The sequence below is a fragment of the Patagioenas fasciata genome, chromosome 37 (assembly GCF_037038585.1).
Source record: "Patagioenas fasciata isolate bPatFas1 chromosome 37, bPatFas1.hap1, whole genome shotgun sequence".
Classification (NCBI taxonomy): Eukaryota; Metazoa; Chordata; class Aves; order Columbiformes; family Columbidae; genus Patagioenas; species Patagioenas fasciata.
In genome coordinates this window covers 633,965-645,093 of record NC_092556.1, presented here as the reverse complement: position 1 = coordinate 645,093, position 11,129 = coordinate 633,965, and the positions used below count along the sequence as shown (strand labels likewise).

General features: G+C 54.4%; 1 protein-coding gene across 1 annotated transcript in view; it reads left to right on the top strand.

Moving 5' to 3' along the window:
• Nucleotides 1-588: 588 nt before the first annotated feature.
• EIF3CL (eukaryotic translation initiation factor 3 subunit C like) overlaps nt 589-11,129 on the top strand; it is a 58,122-nt gene continuing 47,581 nt past the window's right edge. Inside the window, exons 1-3 of the mRNA XM_071801335.1 lie at nt 589-1,249; nt 3,400-3,528; nt 7,242-7,307. Coding sequence (XP_071657436.1) covers nt 1,059-1,249; nt 3,400-3,528; nt 7,242-7,307 — 386 coding nt within the window. The 5' untranslated portion in view covers nt 589-1,058. The remainder of the gene's footprint in view (nt 1,250-3,399; nt 3,529-7,241; nt 7,308-11,129) is intronic.

The following is an 11,129-nucleotide window of genomic DNA, read 5'->3' as shown; positions in this document are numbered from 1 at the left end:
TCAATTTGAGGCCTAAAAGGGCAAAATTGGGCCCCAAAATGTGACAAATTTGAGGTAAAAAGCCCCAATTTGGGTCCCCAAAACCCCCCAATTTCACCCCGAAAAAGTTTTGCCTCAAAAATCCCCAATTTCACCCCAAAAAGTCCCAATTTTAACCCAAAAGGAGAGAGATTTGAGGCCTAAAAGCTCCAGTTTGAGGCTTAAAGACCGAAGTTGAGGCCTAAAAGGCCAAATTTGGGCCCCAAAATGCGACAAATTTGAGGTAAAAAGCCCCAATTTGGGTCCCCAAAACCCCCCAATTTCACCCCAAAAAGGTTTCAGCTCAAAACTGCAAATTTCACCCCAAAAAGTCGCAATTTTAACCCAAAAAGAGAGAAATTTGAGGCCTAAAAGATCCAATTTGAGGCCTAAAAGGCCAAATTTGGGCCCCAAAATGCGACAAATTTGAGGTAAAAAGCCCCAATTTGGGTCCCCAAAACCCCCAATTTCACCTCAAAAAAGTTTGACCTCAAAAATCCCCAATTTCACCCCAAAAAGTCGCAATTTTAACCCAAAAAGCAACAAATTTGAGGCCTAAACTCCTTTATGACCAAAAAAAGGGGTTTTTAAGTTAATTTTATGAGGAAATTGGGGTGAAAAAGCCCAAAATTGGGGCTCCTGGAGGCGCCATTTTGGGGCCAAACCCGACGCATTTTAGGCCTCAGATTGGGGCCTTTTAGACCTCAAATTGGGGCTTTTTGGGCCGAAATTGAGGCTTTTGGGGCCCAAATTTATCAGTTTTGTGGCGAAACTTTTTTTGGGGTGAAATTGGGTGTTTTGGGGACTTAAATTGGGGCTTTTTGCCTCAAATTCGCCACTTTCAGGGCCCAAATTTGGGCCTTTTAGGCCTCAAATTGATCATTTAGGCCTCAATTGGGCCTTTTAGGCCTCAATTGGGCGTTTTGGGCTCGATTTTGTTGCTTTTTGGGCCGAATGTGGGGATTTTGGGGCTGAAATTGGTGATTTTTGATCCTAAAGCTCTTAATTATATTTATTAATTGAATTAAACTCGATTAATTATGATTTTTAATCGATTTTTATTCGATTTAATCGATTTATTCGCTTTAAACCCTCGATTTTTGGTTTTCCCGCCAATTTCCGGACTCGTTTTCCCGCCAACCCCCGCGAGCGCGCCGGAAGTGGCGGGGAATGACTGCGGCTCACCGGAAGTGACGTCACTTCCGCATCCCAGCCCTTTTTCCAACCTCGTGTGAGTTGTTTGTGGCTTTTTTGGGGTGAAATTGCGGCTTTTTGGGTCAATTTGGGGCCTTTTGGGGTCAAATTTGGGGTTTTTTGGGTGAATTTGGTTTTTTTTTGGGCAAATTTGGGGCTTTTTGGGTGAAAATCGCGCGGTTTGGGGCAAAATTGGGGTTTGGGGGGAAAAATGGGGATTTTGGGGCTTTTTTTGGGGTGAAATTGGAGGTTTTTGGCACGCGGGGGATTTTTGGGGCGAAAATTGGGGGTTTTGGGGAAAATGGGAATTTTGGGGTGAATTCGGGGGTTTTTGGGTCAAAATTTGGGGCTTTTTGGGGTGGATTTGGGGGTTTGGGGGTCGAAAATTTCGTGGGGGTTTTTGGGTCAAATTTGGGCGGGTTTGGGTCTGAAATTTGTGGCTTTTTGGGGGTTGAATTTGAGGTTTTTGGGGCCTAAAATTGAGGGTTTTTTGGGGTGAATTTGGGGATTTTTGGGTCTGAATTTTGTGGCTTTTTGGGGTCGAATTTGGGGTTTTTTGGGTCTGAAATTTGGGCTTTTTTGGGTCAAATTTGAGGGTTTTTGGGTCTGAAATTTGAGGCTTTTTTGGGGTCAAATTTGAGGGTTTTTTTGGGTCTAAATTTGGGGTTTTTTGGGTCTGAAATTTGGGGGTTTTTTGGGTCAAAATTTGGGGTTTTGGGGTCTGAAATTTGGGGGCTTTTGGGGTGAATTTGGGGGTTTTTGGGTCTGAAATTTGAGGGTTTTTTTGGGTCAAATTTGGGGCTTTTTTGGGTCTGAATTTGGGGCTTTTTTGGGTCTGAAATTTGGGGCTTTTTTGGGCCAAATTTGAGGTTTTTTGGGTCTGAAACTTGAGGGGTTTTTGGGTCAAATTTGGGGGTTTTGGGGTCTGAAATTTGAGGGGATTTAGGGTCAAATTTGGGGGTTTTTTGGGTCAAATTTGGGGTGTTTTTGCGGGTCAAATTTTGGTGGATTTGGGTCTGAAAATTGGGGGCGTTTTGGGTCAAAATTGGGGCATTTTGGGGGTCAAATTTTGGGTTTTTTGGGTCTGAAATTTGGGGCTTTTTGGGGCTGAGATTTGAGGGGTTTGGTGGGGGGGGTGAAATTTGGGGGGTTCCCCATTGGCCCCACCCCCTTCCCATTGGCCCCACCCCTCTCCCCCTGTTGGCCCCGCCCCCCCTCCTCCCATTGGCCCCACCCCCCATTGGCCCCACCCCCCCATTGGCCCCACCCCCTCCATTGCCCCATTGCTGACCCCACCCCCCTTTGACCCCACCCCCCTTTGACCCCGCCCCCCCTTTGGCCCCACCCCCCCATTGCCCCATTGCTGGCCCCACCCCCCCCTTTGGCCCCCCCCTTGGCCCCACCCCCCCATTGACCCCACCCCCCCCATTGACCCCACCCCCTCCATTGCCCCATTGCTGACCCCACCCCCCCTTGGCCCCACCCCCCCTTGGCCCCACCCCCCCTTGGCCCCACCCCCCTCTTTGACCCCGCCCCCTTTTGGCTCCACCCCCCCCCCTTGCCCCATTGCTGGCCCCACCCCCCCCCCCCCCCATGGGCTCCACTCCCCCCCCCACCCATGGGCCCCACCCCCCACTCTTTGGCCCCCCGCCCTTGGCCCCGCCCCCCGCCCTTGGCCCCGCCCCCCCGCCCTTGGCCCCACCCCCCGCCCTTGGCCCCACCCCCCGCCCTTGGCCCCACCCCCCGCCCTTGGCCCCACCCCCCGCCCTTGGCCCCACCCCCCGCCCTTGGCCCCACCCCCCGCCCTTGGCCCCACCCCCCGCCCTTGGCCCCACCCCCCGCCCTTGGCCCCACCCCCCGCCCTTGGCCCCACCCCCCGCCCTTGGCCCCACCCCCCGCCCTTGGCCCCACCCCCCGCCCTTGGCCCCACCCCCCGCCCTTGGCCCCACCCCCCGCCCTTGGCCCCACCCCCCGCCCTTGGCCCCACCCCCCGCCCTTGGCCCCACCCCCCGCCCTTGGCCCCACCCCCCGCCCTTGGCCCCACCCCCCGCCCTTGGCCCCACCCCCCGCCCTTGGCCCCACCCCCCGCCCTTGGCCCCACCCCCCTTTGACCCCGCCCCCCGCCCCCCTTTTGACCCCACCCCCTCTAGACCACCCCCCCCATTGACTCCGCCCCTTTCCCCCCAGGCCCCGCCCCCCGGCCCCGCCCCTCCCCGCCATGTCTCGTTTCTTCACCACCGGCTCCGACAGCGAATCAGAATCCTCGGCCTCGGGGGACGAACCCGCCCCCAAACCCGCGGGCGGGGCCTACGGCAAGTGAGGCCACTTGGGGGGCAGCCCCACACCTGGGGGGCCGACCCATAGAACGGGGGGAAATGGGCGGTTTGGGGGGAAATTGGGCGGTTTTGGGGGCGAAATTGGGGTTTTTGGGGGCGAATTTGGGGGGTTTTGGAGTCACTTGTGGGGCGGGATCTGTGGGGCTGCCCCATAGAATGGGAGGAGATGGGATTTTGGGGTCGAAATTGGGGGTTTGGGGGCGAATTTGGGGGTTTTGGGGTCAAATTTGGGGGTTTTTGGAGCCACTTGTGGGGCGGGATCTATGGGGCAGCCCCATAGCGGGGGGTTAACGCCCCATAGAATGGAAGGGGGAGGCGTTTTGGGGGGAAATTGGGGGTTTTGGGGGTGAATTTGGGGGGTTTTGGAGTCACTTGTGGGGCGGGATCTGTGGGGCAGCCCCATAGAATGGGAGGAGATGGGATTTTGGGGTCGAAATTGGGGTTTTGGGGGCGAATTTGGGGGTTTTGGGGTCAAATTTGGGGGTTTTTGGAGTCACTTGTGGGGCGGGATCTGTGGGGCTGCCCCATAGAATGGGAGGAAATGGCGGTTTGAGGGGTTCTATGGGTCAGGTTCTATGGGGCTGAGATTTATGGGGTGGGATCTATGGGGCTGGCGGGTTCTATGGGTCAGGAGCTATAGCGCTGGGATCTATGGGGCTGGATCTGTGGGGTGAGTGGAATCTATAGGGCTGGGATCTATGGGGTAAGATCTATGGGGCTGGGGGGTTCTATGGGTCAGGAGCTATAGGGCTGGGATCTATGGGGCTGGGGGGTTCTATGGGTCAGGAGCTATGGGGCTGGGATCTATGGGGCTGGATCTATGGGGTGAGTGGAGTCTATAGGGCTGGGATCTATGGGGTAGGATCTATGGGGCTGGGTGGGTTCTATGGGTGAGGAGCTATAGGGCTGGGATCTATGGAGCTGGATCTGTGGGGTGAGTGGAGTCTATAGGGCTGGGATCTATGGGGCAGGATCTATGGGGCTGGGACCTATGGGGCTGAGATCTATGGGGTAGGATCTATGGGGCTGAATAGAACCTATGGAACTAGGACTTATGGGTCGGGATCTATAGGGCTGAGATCTATGGGGCTGGACCTATGGAGCTGGGATCTATGGGGCGGGATCTATGGGCTGGGACCTATGGGGCGGGATCTATGGGGCTGAGAACTGTAGGGTTGGATTTGTGGGGCTGAATAGAATCTGTGGGGCAGGGACCTATAGGGAATGATCTATGGGGCTGGGATCTATGGGGCTGGGATCTATGGGGCAGGATCTATGGGGCTGGGACCTATGGGGTTGAGATCTATGGGGCGGGATCTATGGGGTTGAATAGAACCTATGGACCTGCGATCTATGGGTCAGGATCTATAGGGCTGAGATGTATGGGGCTGAGATCTATGGGGTTGGGATCTATGGGGCTGAATAGAAGCCAAGGGGTTGGGACCTGCAGGTCGGGATCTATGGGGCGGGATCTATGGGGCTGGGATCTATGGGGCAGGACCTATGGGGCTGGGACCTATGGGGCTGAGATCTATGGGGTGGGATCTGTGGGGCTGAATAGAACCTATGGAACTGGGACCTATGGGTCAGGATCTATGGGGTTGAATCTATGGGGCTGGGACCTATGGGGCGGGATCTATGGGGCTGAGAACTGTAGGGTTGGCTTTGTGGGGCTGAATAGAATCTGTGGGGCAGGGACCTATAGGGAATGATCTATGGGGCAGGGATCTATGGGGCAGGATCTGTGGGGCTGGGATCTATGGGGCTGAGATCTATGGGGCGGGATCTATGGGGTTGAATAGAACCTATGGAACTGGGATCTATGGGTCAGGATCTATAGGGCTGAGATGTATGGGGCTGAGATCTATGGGGTTGGGATCTATGGGGCTGAATAGAACCCAAGGGGTTGGGACCTGCAGGTCGGGATCTATGGGGCGGGATCTATGGGGCTGGGATCTATGGGGCAGGACCTATGGGGCTGGGACCTATGGGGCTGAGATCTATGGGGTGGGATCTGTGGGGCTGAATAGAACCTATGGAACTGGGACCTATGGGTCAGGATCTATGGGGCTGAGATCTATGGGGTTGAATCTATGGGGCTGGGACCTATGGGGCGGGATCTATGGGGCTGAGAACTGTAGGGTTGGATTTGTGGGGCTGAATAGAATCTGTGGGGCAGGGACCTATAGGGAATGATCTATGGGGCTGGGATCTATGGGGCAGGATCTATGGGGCTGGGACCTATGGGGCCGAGATCTATGGGGTAGAATCTATGGGGCTGAATAGAACCTATGGGGTTGGGACCTACAGCTCAGGATCTATGGGGCAGGGATCTATGGGGTTGAATCTATGGGGCAGGGATCTATGGGGTTGAATCTATGGGGCTGGGAGCTATGGGTCGGGATCTATGGGGCTGAGATCTATGGGGTTGAATCTATGGGGCGGGATCTATGGGGCTGAGATCTATGGGGTTGAATCTATGGGGCTGGGACTTACGGGGCAGGATCTATGGGGCTGAGATCTATGGGGTTGAATCTATGGGGCTGGGAGCTATGGGGCGGGATCTATGGGACCGAGATCTATGGGGTAGAATCTATGGGGCTGAATAGAACCTATGGGGTTGGGACCTACAGCTCAGGATCTGTGGGGCTGGGATCTATGGGGTTGAATCTATGGGGCTGGGAGCTATGGGGCGGGATCTATGGGGCTGAGATCTATGGGGTTGAATCTATGGGGCGGGATCTATGGGGCTGAGATCTATGGGGTTGAATCTATGGGGCTGGGACCTATGGGGCGGGATCTATGGGGCTGAGATCTGTGGGGTAGAATCTATGGGGCTGAATAGAATCTATGGGGTTGGGACCTACAGCTCAGGATCTATGGGGCAGGGATCTATGGGGTTGAATCTATGGGGCTGGGAGCTATGGGCTGGGATCTATGGGGCTGGGATCTATGGGGTAGGATCTATGGGGCTGAATAGAACCTATGGGGTTGGGACCTGCAGGTCGGGATCTATGGGGCGGGATCTATGGGGCGGGATCTATGGGGTAGGATCTATAGGGCTGAATAGAATCTATGGGGTTGGGGGATTCTATGGGGCTGAGATCTGTGGGGTAGAATCTATGGGGCTGAATAGAACCTATGGAACTAGGACCTATGGGGCTGAGATCTGTGGGGCTGAGATCTATGGGGTAGAATCTATGGGGCTGAATAGAACCTATGGAGCTGGGATCTATGGGTCAGGATCTATAGGGCTGGGATCTATGGGGTTGAATCTATGGGGCTGGGAGCTATGGGGCTGGGATCTATGGGGTTGAATCTATGGGGCTGGGAGCTATGGGGCGGGATCTATGGGGCTGGGATCTATGGGGTTGAATCTATGGGGCTGGGAGCTATGGGGCAGGATCTATGGGGCCGAGATCTATGGGGTTGAATCTATGGGGCTGGGAGCTATGGGGCGGGATCTATGGGGCTGAGATCTATGGGGTTGAATCTATGGGGCTGGGACCTATGGGTCAGGATCTATGGGGCCGAGATCTATGGGGTAGAACCTATGGGGCTGAATAGAACCTATGGGGTTGGGACCTACAGCTCAGGATCTATGGGGCAGGGATCTATGGGGTTGAACCTATGGGGCTGGGAGCTATGGGGCGGGATCTATGGGGCTGCCCCATAGCTGCCGCTGCCCCCCAGGCCCCTGCTGCTCAGTGAGGATGAGGAGGACACGAAACGCGTCGTGCGCAGCGCCCGGGACAAGCGGTGAGGCCGTGGGGCTGCCCCATAGCGCCCCATAGATCCCCATGGGCAGCCCCACATCTGCCCCACACATCCCCCATATCCCACCCCACATCCCGCCCCCTAAACCCCCCCATGTTTGACCCATAAGGAGCTCATGTTCTGCCCCATAGCTGCCCCATAGCGGCCCCACATGTTCCCCATATCGCGCCCCACATCCCGCCCCCCAAACCCCCCCATGTTTGACCCATAAGTAGCTCATGTTCTGCCCCATAGCTGCCCCATAGCGCCCCATAGATCCCCATGGGCAGCCCCACATCTGCCCCACACATCCCCCATATCCCGCCCCACATCCCGCCCCCCAAACCCCCCCATGTTTGACCCATAAGGAGCTCATGTTCTGCCCCATAGCTGCCCCATAGTGGCCCCATAGCTGCCCCACATCTGCCCCATAGCGGCCCCACATGTTCCCCATATCCCACCCCACATCCTGCCCCCCAAACCCCCCCATGTTTGACCCATAAGTAGCTCATGTTCTGCCCCATAGCTGCCCCATAGCGCCCCATAGATCCCCATGGGCAGCCCCACATCTGCCCCACACATCCCCCATATCCCGCCCCACATCCCGCCCCCCAAACCCCCCCATGTTTGACCCATAAGGAGCTCATGTTCTGCCCCATAGCTGCCCCATAGTGGCCCCATAGCTGCCCCACATCTGCCCCATAGCGGCCCCACATGTTCCCCATATCCCGCCCCACATCCCGCCCCCCAAACCCCCCCATGTTTGACCCATAAGTAGCTCATGTTCTGCCCCATAAGTGCCCCATAGCGCCCCATAGCTCCCCATGGGCAGCCCCACATCTGCCCCACACATCCCCCACATCCCGCCCCACATCCCGCCCCCCAAACCCCCCCATGTTTGACCCATAAGTAGCTCATGTTCTGCCCCATAGCTGCCCCATAGCGCCCCATAGATCCCCATGGGCAGCCCCACATCTGCCCCACACATCCCCCATATCCCGCCCCACATCCGGCCCCCCAAACCCCCCCATGTTTGACCCATAAGTAGCTCATGTTCTGCCCCATAGCTGCCCCATAGCAGCCCCACATCTGCCCCACATCTGCCCCATAGCGGCCCCATACCAACCCCAACCTTCACCCCACATCTCAACCCAAATCTGCCCCATTTTAGGCCCCAAATCGCCCCCCATTTCCTGCCCCATTCCCCCCACATTTCCCCCCATAGCTCCCCCCATTCTGCCCCACATTGGGCCCCGAATTCCGCCCCATTGAGCCCCATTTCCTGCCCCATTTCCTGCCCCATTGAGCCCCATTTTAGGCCCAAATTTCCCCCCATTTCCTGCCCCATTTCTTCCACTTTAGGCCCCAAATTTCCCCCCATTTTTTGCCCCATTTTCCCCCTTTTAGGCCCCAAATTCCACCCCATTTTCTGCCCCATTTCTTCCACTTTAGGCCCCAAATTCCACCCCATTTTACGCCCCATTTTTCCCCACTTTAGGCCCCAAATTTCACCCCATTTTTTGCCCCATTTTCCCCCTTTTAGGCCCCAAATTTCACCTCATTTCCTGCCCCATTTTTCCCCGTTTCCAGCCCCATTTTCTGCCCCATTTTTGCCACTTTAGGCCCAAATTTCCCCCCATTTTCTACCCCGTTTTCCCCATTTTAGGCCCCAAATTTCACCCCATTTTGCTCCCCATTTTCTGCCCCATTTTCTCCATTTTAGGCCCAAATTTCCCCCCATTTTCTGCCCCATTTCTTCCATTTTAGGCCCCAAATTTCACCCCATTTTGCTCCCCATTTTCTGCCCTGTTTTCTCCATTTTAGGCCCCAAATTTCACCCCATTTTCTGCCCCATTTTTGCCGCTTTAGACCCCAAATTTCCCCTCATTTTCTGCCCCATTTTCCCCATATTTTAGGCCCAAATTTCCCACCATTTTCTGCCCCATTTCCTCCACTTTAGGCCCAAATTTCCCCCCATTTTCTGCCCCATTTTTTCCATTTTAGGCCCCAAATTTCACCTCATTTTCTGCCCCATTTTTCCCCATTTTCTGCCCCATTTTAGGCCCCAAATTTCACCTCATTTTGCTCCCCATTTTTCCCCATTTTCTGCCCCATTTGCCCCCTTTTAGGCCCCAAATTTCCCCTCATTTTCTGCCCCATTTTTCCCCGTTTCCAGCCCCATTTTCTACACCATTTTTGCCACTTTAGGCCCCAAATTTCCCCCCATTTTCTGCCCCATTCTCCCCGTATTTTAGGCCCCAAATTTCACCCCATTTTCTGCCCCATTTGTTCCAGTTTAGGCCCCAAATTTCATCTCAATTTGTGCCCCATTTTCTGCCCCATTTCCACCACTTTAGGCCCAAATTTCCAGCCCCATTTTCTGCCCCATTTTCCCCATTTTAGGCCCCAAATTTCCCCCCATCTTTTGCCCCATTTTCCCCATTTTAGGCCCCAAATTTCCCCCCATTTTTTGCTCCGTTTTCCCCATTTTAGGCCCCAAATTCCACCCCATTTTCTGCCCCATTTTTCCCCGTTTCCAGCCCCATTTTCTGCCCCATTTTTGCCACTTTAGACCCTAAATTTCACCCAATTTTCTACCCCGTTTTCCCCATTTTAGGCCCCAAATTTCCCACCATTTTGCTCCCCATTTTCTGCCCCATTTTCTCCATTTTAGGCCCAAATTTCCACCCATTTTCTGCCCCATTTCTTCCATTTTAGGCCCCAAATTTCCCCCCATTTTCTGCCCCATTTTCTCCATTTTATGCCCCAAATTTCTCCCCATTTTCTGCCCCATTTTCCCCACTTTAGGCCCCAAATTTCCCCTCATTTTCTGCCCCGTTCTCCCCATATTTTAGGCCCAAATTTCCCCCCATTTTCTGCCCCATTTTTTCCATTTTAGGCCCCAAATTTCACCTCATTTTCTGCCCCATTTTTCCCCATTTTCTGCCCCATTTTAGGCCCCAAATTTCACCTCATTTTGCTCCCCATTTTTCCCCATTTTCTGCCCCATTTTCCCCATTTTAGGCCCCAAATTCCACCCCATTTTCTGCCCCATTTTTCCCCATTTTCTGCCCCATTTTAGGCCCCAAATTTCACCCCATTTTCTGCCCCATTTTTGCCACTTTAGGCCCCAATTTTCCCCTCATTTTCTGCCCCATTCTCCCCATATTTTAGGCCCAAATTTCCCCCCATTTTCTGCCCCATTTTTCCCCATTTTCTGCCCCATTTTCCCCCTTTTAGGCCCCAAATTTCACCCCATTTTCTGCCCCATTTTCTTCACTTTAGGCCCCAAATTTCCCCTCATTTTCTGCCCCATTTCCTCCACTTTAGGCCCCAAATTTCACCCCATTTTGCTCCCCATTTTCTGCCCCATTTTCCCCATTTTAGGCCCCAAATTTCACCCCATTTTCTGCCCCATTTGCCCCCTTTTAGGCCCCAAATTTCACCTCATTTTCTGCCCCATTTTTCCCCGTTTCCAGCCCCATTTTCTGCCCCATTTTTGCCGCTTTAGACCCCAAATTTCCTCTCATTTTCTGCCCCATTTTCCCCATATTTTAGGCCTAAATTTCCCCCCATTTTCTGCCCCATTTTTCCCCATTTTGTGCCCCATTTTCCCCCTTTTAGGCCCCAAATTTCACCCCATTTTCTGCCCCATTTCCTCCACTTTAGGCCCCAAATTTCACCCCATTTTGCTCCACATTTTCTGCCCCATTTTCCCCATTTTAGGCCCCAAATTTCACCCCATTTTCTGCCCCATTTTCCCCCTTTTAGGCCCCAAATTCCACCTCATTTTCTGCCCCACTTTTCCCGATTTCCAGCCCCATT